At 65.4% G+C, this 11,556-nt stretch overlaps 2 protein-coding genes across 3 annotated transcripts; one reads left to right on the top strand and one right to left on the bottom strand.

Moving 5' to 3' along the window:
- BCL2L12 (BCL2 like 12) lies at nt 1–3,047 on the bottom strand. Its single transcript, XM_038381976.2, has 6 exons — nt 2,627–3,047; nt 1,715–2,079; nt 1,305–1,463; nt 1,120–1,214; nt 731–982; nt 1–384 (listed from the first exon to the last, which is right to left on the bottom strand). The coding sequence occupies exons 1-6, from the start codon at nt 2,770–2,772 to the stop codon at nt 340–342; spliced, it is 1,062 nt and encodes a 353-aa protein (XP_038237904.1). The 5' UTR covers nt 2,773–3,047; the 3' UTR covers nt 1–339.
- A 1,565-nt stretch (nt 3,048–4,612) lies between these two features.
- On the top strand, nt 4,613–9,870 carry IRF3 (interferon regulatory factor 3). Of its 2 annotated transcripts, none has more exons than XM_038381795.2 (10): nt 4,613–4,680; nt 5,002–5,087; nt 5,831–6,014; nt 6,289–6,386; nt 6,519–6,573; nt 7,397–7,453; nt 7,537–7,629; nt 7,982–8,353; nt 8,463–8,581; nt 8,981–9,870. In XM_038381795.2, exons 2-10 carry the CDS (start codon nt 5,019–5,021, stop codon nt 9,149–9,151), a joined length of 1,218 nt encoding a protein of 405 aa, XP_038237723.1. In that variant the 5' UTR covers nt 4,613–4,680; nt 5,002–5,018; the 3' UTR covers nt 9,152–9,870. The 2 variants fall into 2 exon arrangements, with proteins under 2 accessions (XP_038237723.1, XP_038237719.1); XM_038381791.2 differs by having other exon boundaries at nt 5,002–5,183.
- The last annotated feature ends 1,686 nt before the right edge of the window (nt 9,871–11,556 follow it).

The raw sequence follows: 11,556 nt of genomic DNA, 5'->3' as shown, positions 1-11,556 counted from the left end.
GAGCTTTAATAGTAAAATATATTGAAAATCTTTTATAAAAAAAACCACTCACCTCCAACAAAACAAAAGTGGGGGGGATCGCTCTCTGCTGGGGCCCCCAACTTGGGCAGGCCCAGAGATTTTGTGGGGTGGATTATTCCAGTGACACCCCCCCCCCGACAATTTGGGGAGGGCTGGCTTAGTTTCTGCCCTTCCCCTAGACAGGTACCCGCTCCCCAAAGCCCCCTTCCCCCTAACATGGCTGTGTTCTGAACCCTTCCCACAAGGCGGATTCTGGGGAGGACAGGGGTAGGGGCTGGCGTTGTGACTCCCCCCCAAGTCCCCCGCGGCCAGGGGCTGCTAGTCCAGGACGTCGAAGATCTCCTCCTGTCCTGCGATGCTCTCCTGCCAGGGGTTGGGAGAGAGAGATTAGCCCCTGAGATGGGGGGGGTTATCCCAGATTTCCCCCCCCCCCAAAAAAAATACCTCCGGCTCATGCAGCCCCTGCCCCACAGACTATGAGCCAGGGGGTCAACCCCAGCCTGCCTCCAAGCCCCAGCCAGCACCCCACTCCCTGCTCGGGGCCCCCCCACAGCCATCCCCTAGCTCCACCACACCATGTACAAAGTTTCCCACCCCCCCAGATCTTCTGTACCTCCCCCACGTGCACAGCTTCCCCCCAGCCCACGCTGTACCCAGCCCCCTGGCATACTCTGACCCCCGCCCCCCTACCCTCCAGGCCCCCCCTTACCCAGCCGCCCTGCTGCTGTAGCCAGGGCACGAACATGTCCATGTACTGCAGGCTGTAGCCCATCAGGGTCTGCACCGTGTGGCTGTTGATTCCGGCCACCTTCCGCGTCAGCTCCATGGTCAGGGCCAGCCGGGTGAGCTGGGGGCTGGGGCTGTCCGGGTCGGCCCGCGCCGTGTACGCCTCGGCCAGCCGGGAGAAGCTGCGGTACGACAGGCGGGAGAGGGAACTGCGGAGCAGTGGGTCAGCCTCGATCTGTGGGGGACAGACAGCGCTGGGCTGGCAGGGGGCTGTGGGTCAAGAGTGAGGGGCACCGGCATGGCCCAGGGGGGTGATCAGGGCTGGGCTGGCAGGGGGCTGCGGGTCAGGAGTGAGGGGCAGCTGGTTGGTACCTCTTCATTGATAACCCCGGCTTGCTCCTCCAGCAGAGCCACCAGTCTCTGGATCACCTGCTCCTTGTGCGTCTCGCTGGCCAGCTCCGGCGGGGCTGGGGGGGGAGAGACAGGCCTGTGACCCAGAGCTGCCCCCAGGGGGCGCCAACTGGGGGGTGGGGGGAAGAGCCAAGGCCCCTGCTTACCTGGGGGCCTGGGGCCCGGCTCCGAGCTGAGAGGCCCGGCCACGACCCCAGGGGACTGGACCCCACTGGGGCTGCCAGGCCGGCTGTGCTGGAGCTTCACCAGCCGGTCCAGCTTCTGGGCCAGGCGGGTGTAGAACTCGGGGTCCTCGGCCGCCAGGCCTGGGGAAAAAGCTGGGGTCAGAGCAGGGGAGGGGGGGAGCCCAGATACCTGGGTTCTATCCCCAGCAATGGGAGCGGAGTCGGGGGAGTGGTTAGACCGGGGGTAACGGGGCTGGTGGCTGGGAGCCAGGACTCCTGGTTTCTCTCCCTGGCACTGGGAGGGGAGGGCGGGTCTAGTGGTTAGAGCAGTGGGGAGGGGCTGGGAACCCGGACTCCTGGGTTCTCTCCTGGTAGTGGGGGGGGTCTCTTACCCAGAGGCAGGGGGTCTGGCTGTGAGGTCAGGGTGTCTGTGCAGTAGCAGGGGGTGATCGGCAGGGAGTTGGGGGGTGAGGAGGGGGGAGGCAGGGGTTCTGTCTCCTCCCGAGGGGGGCCCTTCCTCCACAGCATGGCCTTGAAGGGGAACCCCCGGCCGTGCTTGGGGCGCTCCTCCCCCCGCTCCTTCTGTCCTTCGCGGGGCTCTGCCCCGGGGGGCAGGGGGCCGGGGGAGTCCTGGCAGGGGCTGGTCCGTCGCTGCAGCAGCCGCTTTATGCTGGTCTTGAAGCCATGTTTGTGTTCCTCCGCCCGGCTGATCTCCTCGTGCAGGGGGATCCAGGCCCCCCCCGGCTCCGCGGGGCACCTGCGGGGAGAGTCGGGGGGCAGGGAGCTCTTCTCCAGAATGCATCTCCCATCCCCCCCAGCCCTGCATGTCCCCCCTCCCCCTATTGCTGCATCTCCCGCCCCCCCAGCCCTCCATGTCCATCCTCCCCCCAAGACTATATATCCCCCTAGCCCCCCACCCGTGCATATCCCCCTCCCTCGAGCAACCCATCTCCTCATTCCCTCACCCCCCACATATCCCCCCTCCTCCCTGGAAACTCTCTAACCCCCCCACCTGCATATCCTGCCTTCCCACCCCGCCCCCTCCACCAACCCATCTCTGCATACCCCCTCCCCTATCCCCCCCCGGCCCCCAGTTACCTCTGTCCCTGGGCACCCATGGGCAACCCTCCTCTCGCCGGCATGCCCCTTTCCCCAGCTAACACCCCGCCCCCCCAAACCTGCACATTCCCTCCCCCCACCCCTCCTGGAGGAGGAACTCCACGAGCTCTGCCCCCCTCCCACTCCAACGGCCCCCCCCTTCCCAGCTTGCGCCCTGGAGGGGGGTGAGCCCCGCCCCCCCTTACCTGTGTGCGTAGCAGTGGGGGTCATGGTAGCTGCCCCCCACGTGCCCCAGGGGGGGCCGCTGGCCCAGCGCCCCCTGCAGGAAGGCCTCCAGCACCAGCCGGGTCTCCTCCTGCAGCCGGCGGCGCTGCTGGGGGGACCCCGCCATGGCCCTGCCACGGGGGGGTGGGTCAGACACGGGACGAGGTGGGGGAATCTCTCTCCAGCGCCCCCCGACACAACCTGTGCACAAGCCGGGCGACTCCCCGCCCAGCCGCGGGGGCGGGGGCGGGGGCGTGACGCGCCGGGCTCCAGCTGCGATTCGCAGAGCCAAGTTCGAGGCCACCCGGGATCGCAGCTGCCCCGGGGCCGAGGAGGAGGCGGGCGGGCGGGGGGGGGGGAGTAGAACGTGTTACTCAACCCCCCCCCACTTCCCCGCCCCCTATCTCCGCTCCGCTCCGCCCCGCCCCTCTCAACTTTCCGGCAGGGCGGGGCCCCTGTAGGGCCCAGCCCCAAACTTCACAAACTTTCTGACGAGCAAAGGCACTGACCATGCGCCACCCCATGCGGGAGGGCGGAGCTTAGATGCGGGGGGCGGGGCTCCATAAGCCACGCCCCACGGAATGGGTCCATTGGGCGCAGGACGCGGCAGCCGCGCGAGATGCAAATAACAGGAGGGGCGGGGCGTTGGTTATTTGCATATATAGAAACCGATAAGCTCCGCCCCTTTCCACGGGCTGGGCTGGGGGCTCCTTGGACCCCATGGGAGGAGCACTGCTGGGTAGAGAACCCAGGAGTCCTGGCTCGGGAAGGGGAGCACGTCTAGTGGTTAGAGCAGGGGGGAGGGTCCCAGGGTAACCCCGGCCCCTCACTCCCCGCAGACTGGTGCAGCTGACTCAGAGGTTGCCGCTGGACAGTGGGGCACACCGCCATGGGGCACTAGGCTGGGCTGTGGGGGGGGCTGGGCTGTCAGGGGTCAGGCAGTGGGGGGGCCGGATTGGGGGGGCAGGCTGGGCTGTGGGGCACAGTGCCATGGGACACCAGGCTGGGCTGTGGGGGGGGCTGGGCTGTCAGGGGCCAGGTAGTGGGGGGGCCGGATTGGGGGGGCAGGCTGGGCTGTGGGGTACAGTGCCATGGGACACCAGGCTGGGCTGTGGGGCACAGCGCCATGGGGCACCAGGCTGGGCAGTGGGGCGCCGGCCTGTGGGGTCTGGGCAGGGCAGTCGGAGGCTGGGCCGTGGGGAGCTGGTGGGTGCCGAGAGACTCGCGCGTCCACGTCCATGTGTCCGTCCTGCCCCGAGCCCGGGACGCGACTCGGGGGGGGAGGTCCCAGGGGGCGTCGAGGAGCAGCCAGCACTGGGCGAAGCAGACGCCGCTGGACACGCGTGTGACCCCCGGCACAGACCCCAGGCCCCCAGGCCCATGCAGCCCTGACCCCGTCTGCAACCTGCGCCCTCTCTCCCCTGCCAGAGGCCTGTCCGCGAATAGTGCGTGCAGCCCCCGTGCGACGCCCGCTCCTGGGCACACGGGCAGCGCACCATTGTGCACGGCTGCTGGGGGCGCAGGGCAAGACCCTCCCTCGCAGCCCGGCACACGCTGCCTGGTTCGCATCACTCCAGCTACGACCTGCCCCACCCCAGAGCCGGGCGCATCTCGGAACCGGGCGAGGGGACCCTATATAACCAGCTCCCCTGTGCCCCACCCCAGAGGAGTCCCTGTACGGCCAGCCCCCCGTCCCCCACCCCAGAGGCAGCTGCATCTCCTGGATGGCTTCTGGGGGGGGGCGTTGAGGCCGTCGGTGCTGCTGCCCCCTCCCCGCCCCAGATCTCATGGTCTGAACTCCCAGCCGCCCCAGTCAGCTGGGGGGAAGGGGGGGACCCCAAGGAATCGCGGGACGGGACGGTGGGGGGGCCTGCGCCCCCCACAGTCCCCGGCCCCGGGGGAAGGAGCCGGCACAGACACAAATTGTAACAAAGTTTGGGGATCACGTGACCTGCTGGGGCGGGGGAGTCATGTGACCTGGGGGGGCGGGTTCCATTTCTCTGAGCCGCTTCCTCTTGCGGAGGGTGCCAGGCAGGTACGGGAGGGGGCATTGCCTGCCCCCAAGCCAGCCCCCCCAGAGGGGACGGACCCCATTCCCTGCCCCCTAACCCAGCCCCCCCAGAGGGGACAGGCTCCGCCCCCGTTCCCTACCCCCCAACTCAGCCCCTGCCCTGGGTGGGAGCTGGCCCCCTGCAGAGGGGACAGGCCCCGCCCCCATTCCCTGCCCCCCAACTCAGCCCCTGCCCTGGGTGGGAGCTGGCCCCCCGCAGAGGCCCCCATTCCCTGCCCTGGGAGGGAGCCAGTCCCATCTAGAGGGGACAGGCCCTGCCCCCCATCCACCACCCCTCTCCCCTAGGCGGCACCACCCCGGCGATGGGCACCCCGAAACCACTGATTGTGCCATGGCTGCGGAAGAAGCTGGACGACAGGTGCTACCCCGGGGTGAGCTGGCTGGACCAGGGGCGCACCCAGTTCCGGGTGCCCTGGAAACATGGGCTGCGACAGGACACCTCCTCCGAGGACTTCCAGCTATTCCGGGTAACCCCCTGCCCAAGCTGGGGATCTCCCCCTGCACCCACAGATATGGGGGGGAGGGTGGCAGGGTGATTCCTCCCCCCCACACCCCAGTCCATGGTGACCCATCTACCCAAGTCTCCCATCTTTGCCAGTGACGGTGCGGGAGGGGAAACCCGCAATGGGCAGTTCTGTACCGCTCCTGACTCCCCCAAGCGGCTGGGTTTACACCCGATACCGGATTTCTGAGGTTCAGTAGCAGGGAGTTCCCCAGGCTGATTTGCTTTGAAAAGCCTCCCCTTTTAGCAGGTGCCCTGCAGTCCCATCCTGTCCCTCTCCCCAACCCCCATGCCAGTACCCATCCCTCTCCCTCTGAACAGCTCCCCTGTAGGGAGCTTGGCTGGTGGGGTCTGTGGGTTGGGAGCGAGGGGCACCAGCAGGGCTGGAGGGAGAGCCCAGGGGCTGGGCTAGCCAGGGACTGCGGGTCGGGAGTGAGGGGCACTGGAGGGCTGGGGTACCAGTCACTTCGCAGCCCTCTTGCCCTCCTTGGTGGCGGGGGTGGTGGTGAAGTGAGATCTGTGGGGACCCCCATTATCCCCCACCCCACAGCTGCCTCTAGGGAGGGAGATTACCTCAACTCCCAGGTACCTCTGTCTGCTTCCCGCCCCCAGGACTGGGCCATTGATAGTGGCAACTACCGGCCAGGCCACGATGCTCCCATGCCCTCCATCTGGAAACGCAACTTCCGCTCCGCCCTGAATCGGAAGCCAGGAATCCAGGTGCTTCAGGATCACAGCTCAGACTCCGTCGACCCTCACAAGATCTATGAGATCCTGCCCAATGGGGCCCGGGCAGGTGAGGGGTTAGATGGGGGAGCCCAGGGCCGGGCTAGCAGGGGGCTGTGGTTCGGGAGTCGGGGCACCGGTCGGGCTGGGGGGAGCCCAGGGCTGGGTGAGCAGGGGGCTGCAGGTTGGGAGTGAGGGGCACCGGCCGGGCTGGGGGGAGCCTAGGGCTGGGTGAGCAGGGGGCTGCAGGTCGGGAGTGAGGGGCACTGGTGGGGCTGTACCCATATCAAGGGGATTCCCATGTGTGGCTCAGGAGGGCCTGTGGCTCTGTTCTCCCCCACCAGGTGCAGATGAGGCCCCCAGTGCTGCTGTGGGGGGTACTGAAGCTGACATGAGCAGCCAGCTCCTGGACAGGTCAGGGGGCAGCTTCTCCTGCAGCCAGGTCAGTGCCTCCGGGACAGGGGGGCCGGGGCAGCCTGGGTCAAGGCAGGGGTTTGGGCTGCTCTGGCCAGGTATCAAGGGGTGCTGGGGGGCCCTTCCCCTTAGTGACACCCCCAATTCTGCACCCCCCCAGGACGATGAGCTGGATGCCATTCTGAACACACTGGCCCTCTCCAGCCCCGAGGAGGGTGAGTGCCCCGGGGGATGGGGCAGGGCTGGAGGCTGGGGCAATGGGCACCCCTGGAGCCAGTCCCAGCTCTCGGTCTGGCCATGCCAGGCTCTGCATGGAACCTAGGAGTCCTGGCTCCCCTCCTCTCCCCTCCCAGAGCTGGAGAGAGAACCCAGGAGTCCTGACTCCCAGCCCCCACCAGCATTGGCCCTGTCATTTGGGTGAAGCTGCACCAGCCCCCAACTTGGCCGCCAGGCCCTGGGCCGGTCTCTTCACCCCAACCCCTCGTCGAGTGGCACGTTCTTCAGCCCCCCCAGGGTTCGGGGCCAGTGGAGAAGGTGGAGCCCCGAAGCGGTGCCGGGAGGCCAGGGTCAGTCTCAGCACAGCTGGGCCAGGCCGGCACCTGGCACCGCAGTGACCCCCCGCGATTGCCCGTATCTGTGCCCAGACCACCCAGGGAGATGCCCGGGGCCCATCGGCGCCATTCTCTTTGTCCCCTCCTCAGGCTTCTCCCCTGCAGGGTCCGGCCCTTGCACAGCCCGGACAGCGCCCTGCAGTGCCAGTGCCCCTCACTCGCGACCCGCAGCCCCCTGCTAGCCCGGCCCTGGCCCCCCAGCCCTGCTGGTGCCCCTCACTCCCAACCCGCCACCCCCTTTGTCCTCCTCCAGATTTATTGGAACTCCTGAGCCCTGCCTGAGATGCGGAGAGAACCCAGGAGTCCGGCCTCCCCCCCAGATTTTAATCACTAGTCCCCACTCCCCTCCCAGAGCCAGGGAGAGAACCCAGGAGTCCAGGCTCCCAGCCCCCTCACCCCCGCTTAACTATTTGACTTTCTGTTCCAGATGCTCCATGCTCTGCCCTAGCGCCAGGTGCCCCGTACGTCAGTGACGCAGCCACAGGTAGGTAAATCCCCAGCTGCGCTCCCCCCCTCCGGCGGTGCCCCAGGCTCTGTCCCTCACTTGTGCCCCTTTCTCTCCCCTAGGGGTCGCTCTCTCGCCGGGCTTCGGCGATTTCCCTCCCCTGGGGCCGCCGGCCCCCAGCTCCCTGGAGCAGCTGCTGGGCTCCAACGTGCTGAGTGAGTGTCCTGGCGCCCTCTGCTGGCCACTGCTGGGGCTGCAACCCGAGTCGCTGCACACCTGGGGGTGGCAGATGGTCAGGACCCCCCCGCCCTGTGTGGCACCAGAGCACCCTCATCTCTAGGGCAATGGGGGTGGCTCTGGGTCAGGGGGCTATAGAGAGTGCTGGGGGGGCTCTGGTTGTTTCTGGGGGATTATGGGGAGCTTCTGGGGGCTCTGGCTGTTACTGGGATATTATGGGGGGCTCTGGCAGTTTCTGGGGGATTACCAGGGTATTGGGGGGCTTCTGGGGGCTCAGGCTGTTACTGGGGAGATGTCATCTCCCCCCTCACTCTCCCTCTCTCCCCGCAGTGACGGATTTCGAGGTGCGGGTCTATTACCGGGGGCACCTCGTGCTGCAGACGCTGGTCCCCAACCCACAGGGCTTCCGGCTGGTGTCCACCAGCCCCGGGCCCAGCCCCTGCCCCGAGCTGGTGGACGTGGAGCTGCCCGGGCCAGGGGCGCTGCTGGACCGGGTGCAGGCCTCTTACACGGCCCGGCTGCTGCAGGGGCTGGCGGCCGGGGTACTGGTGCGGGTGCAGGGGCCAGCCCTCTGCGCCACCCGTCTGGGGCGCCTCCACGCCTACTGGGGGCGCACAGAGACCCCCGAGCCAGGGGCCGAAGGCGGGGAGCTGTCCAAGGAGGGGTACACCCTCCTGTACGACATGTCGCACTTTGTCAGAGGTACGGGGGAGAGGGAGTCCCCCACAGGGTGTGGTGGGGGGCATGCTTGGGGGAGCCCTGGGGGAACCCCTGCCTCCCATCTGGCTGATGTGCCCCCTTTCGTCCCCAGAACTGATCTGCTTCATAGAGGGGCAGGGCAGCTCCCCCACCTATGAACTGTGGCTCTGTTTGGGGGAGGCCTGGCCGGACGTGGGGCGCTCCTGGAAAAAGAAACTCATCATGGTGCAGGTAGGAATCCAGCCCCCTCCCCCAGTGTTGGGCTCCCTCCCTCCCTCAGGGGGGGTTCCCTCCTGTCCTTCCCCCCCCCCCAACATAAAGAGTGGCAGAAGGTGTTTGGCCCTGGGGTCCCCGGGTGAGAGGGAGCTTGGTCCAGGGGAGGTGGATGAAAGGGGCAGAAATCCTGCCCCAGAGCGAGAGAGACCAGGAGCTCCAGCTCAGCCGCTACCCATGTGGGGGCCGGGGCACCTGAGTCCAGCTGCAGGTTCCTATAGGGTGGGAGGGCCTGGCACTGGCCAGGTTTAGATGGGTCTGGGCTTGCTCCAGCCGCTTGGCCCTGAGAATCGGTGCGGGGGGGGGGGAAGGGGGACTGGGAATCCCTGAAACGCCAATCCTCTCCCCTCCCCCCAGGTGGTGCCCACGGTCCTGCGGACCCTGCACGAGCTGAGCCAGGCTGGGGGGGCATCGTCGCTGCGGGGCGAGGAGCTGGACCTGCGCATCTCGGACTCGCTGGGGGAGGCCGGGCTGCTGGGGGCCCTGCGGGACTGGGAGGAGCGGATGGAAAGTCAGCCCTACAGCTAGCCGGACACTCGCTCTCCCCGACCCCCTCAACTGTGCCTGACACTCCTCCCAACCAAACCCAGGCATCTGGGCTCCTTCCCTCCCCCCACCCCGAACTGGGACAGAGCCCCAGGCTTCACCCACCATGTCTGTACCACTAGGCCGCGCCTTGGCCGTGGAGGCTGGTTAGCCAGGATTGCGGCCCCTCTGGGGTGGGACAGCCTGGTTATCGTAGACCCATATGGCAAGAAGGGCCCGCAAGGGTCAGCTGCTCTAAGCCCCTGTCCATCCCAGACAGGTGTCTATCCAGCCTCCTGTTGGCCACCTTCCGCTGACGGAGCTGCCCCCCGTCGCCCGACTTTTCTTAGCCCCTTAGGACATTTTTCCTCTGAATCTCTCTTTTCTGCCCGAGTGTGAAGCCATCACCTCTTGCCCTGCTCTCCGGGGCAGCAAGAACAACAGTTCCCTGGCATTTTGATGGCAGCATTTCGAGCCTTCTCTTCTCCGAACTTAACGCACCCGGTTCCTTCAGGCATGGCTCCTGCCACTTGCCTCCGGGGCCCTGCCGCTTTCTTCACGGGGTGACCAAACTTGGACGCAGGACTCCAGCCAAGGGATAACCAGAGCCGTTCGATCGCACCTCCTGGAGGAATTCTGCGCCAACCCATTAACAATTCTGCGCACCATATTTTCAAATCCTGCCTGTTTTTATTTGTCAAAATAACACACGGTCATCACGCAAGTTTCACTGATTTTGGTCATTTATTTCAAAATACCGGTCAGCAAGTCCGCCTGTAACAATACAGACACACACCAAAAATAAAAAGGACTCGGGAAATGTTTTTTTGACAAATAGATTCCTTACTCGGCAAATTAATACAGAAATTTGAGTAATTCGTTTCAACTACATGACAGAGCCGTATTTCCCACCTCTGTCAGGGCCGTGCCAAGGCTGAGGAGGAGGGAAAGAGCCTTCGAGTGAACCTGGAGGGTTGTGGGGTGTGGGTGGGAAAAATATGAACAGGGGTTTTTTTGGGGGGGGGGGGTGGATTTTTAGGGAGTTGGGGAGGCTCCCCAGGCAGACCATGACCGACTCCTAGCCTTTCCCATTCAGTCAGGCACATCTGCCCCCAAACCTAAGTGTCCCTGCACCCCCATCCCTGTGGCCCTGTAGCCCCCCCGGGCTCAGTATCGGTCACCCCACTAGCTCCTGAGCCCCCACCCATGTCCCCCCCACTAGCCCTTCTGAACCCCAGTCTGTGACCCCCACAGCAGCCCCATGTGCCCCGCACTGTCTGTCCAGAATGTATTTTCTGTGCAGAAAATCAAAGTTTGGCGCCAGCCACGAATGCTGCGTGCGCAGTGGTGCAGGAGTCCCCCGGGGAGCCGCTCCCCTCCTGTCACTTGCCTGCTGGCCTCTGGTAACGCAACCGAAAACGGCATTTGCTTTTCTGCTCGGCTGAGTTTCATTTTGTCGTCCAGAGCCCGGTTCTCCCATTTACCAAGATCCCGCAGGATTTTAGCTCTGTCCTCAGGTGTTGACAACCTCCCAGCCCCAGCAGATTGGATCTGCCTGCTCATTACTGAAGGACCCAGCACAGGTCCCCGCCGAACCCCACTCGGGGCCTCCTTCCGTCGTTCCAGTCACAGGGACTCTTTGTGCTTGTTTAATGGATTCCATATCCAGCTTGCTTAGCAGATTGTCAGGCGGGGTTGGGGCCAGAGCCTTGCTAAAGCCCAGGTATATTATAGCCACCGCCTTCCCCCATCCACCAAACCGGTTGCCCCGCCGGAGAAGGAAATCGAGCCGGTCTGGCAGGATTTGGTCTCGGTGAATCCATGCTGGCCGCATTTGGTCTCGGTGAATCCATGCTGGCCGCTAGTGCTCTGCCCCTCGTCCTCCAGGTATTCGCAAATTGAAGGCTTTAAACGTAGCTCCCAGGGATCAAAGTCTGGCCGACTGGTCTGTTGTTCCCCGGCTCCTCCTTTTGCCCCCTTTTAAAGACGGGCACCACGTTCGCCCTTCTCCAGGCTTCCGGGACACTCCTGTCGTCCGTGAGTTTGTAGTTTTCACCGTCAGTGGCTCCAACGTTTGTTTCAGCCCCCGGCTCCGCTGACTTGAATTCGGTCCGATTGATCCAAAGATCTCGGGCGAGTTCTTTACTTGTCCCGATCTGCGTCCCGTCCCCTGTATCGCCTGGGGGACCGTCACTAGGCGTCCAGTTACGTTATTTTTTGTGAGCAGACCGGAGCGAAACCAGCAGGGAGCAGCGCCACCTTCCTGTCATCTCCTGTTCCCAGCTCGGCTTCCCCCACGCCCCCAGCGTCCGTTGCTCTGACATCTACAGGCCTTGGCTTTCCTGAGTGCGCCCCTACCCCCATGGGTCCTTCCTTGGGGACACACCCCTCCCTCCATTTATCCGGGA

Source organism: Dermochelys coriacea, chromosome 23, assembly GCF_009764565.3.
Source record: "Dermochelys coriacea isolate rDerCor1 chromosome 23, rDerCor1.pri.v4, whole genome shotgun sequence".
NCBI classification, from domain to species: Eukaryota; Metazoa; Chordata; order Testudines; family Dermochelyidae; genus Dermochelys; species Dermochelys coriacea.
Note: the sequence above shows the minus strand (reverse complement) of the source record. Positions and strands in the feature narration are given on the sequence as shown.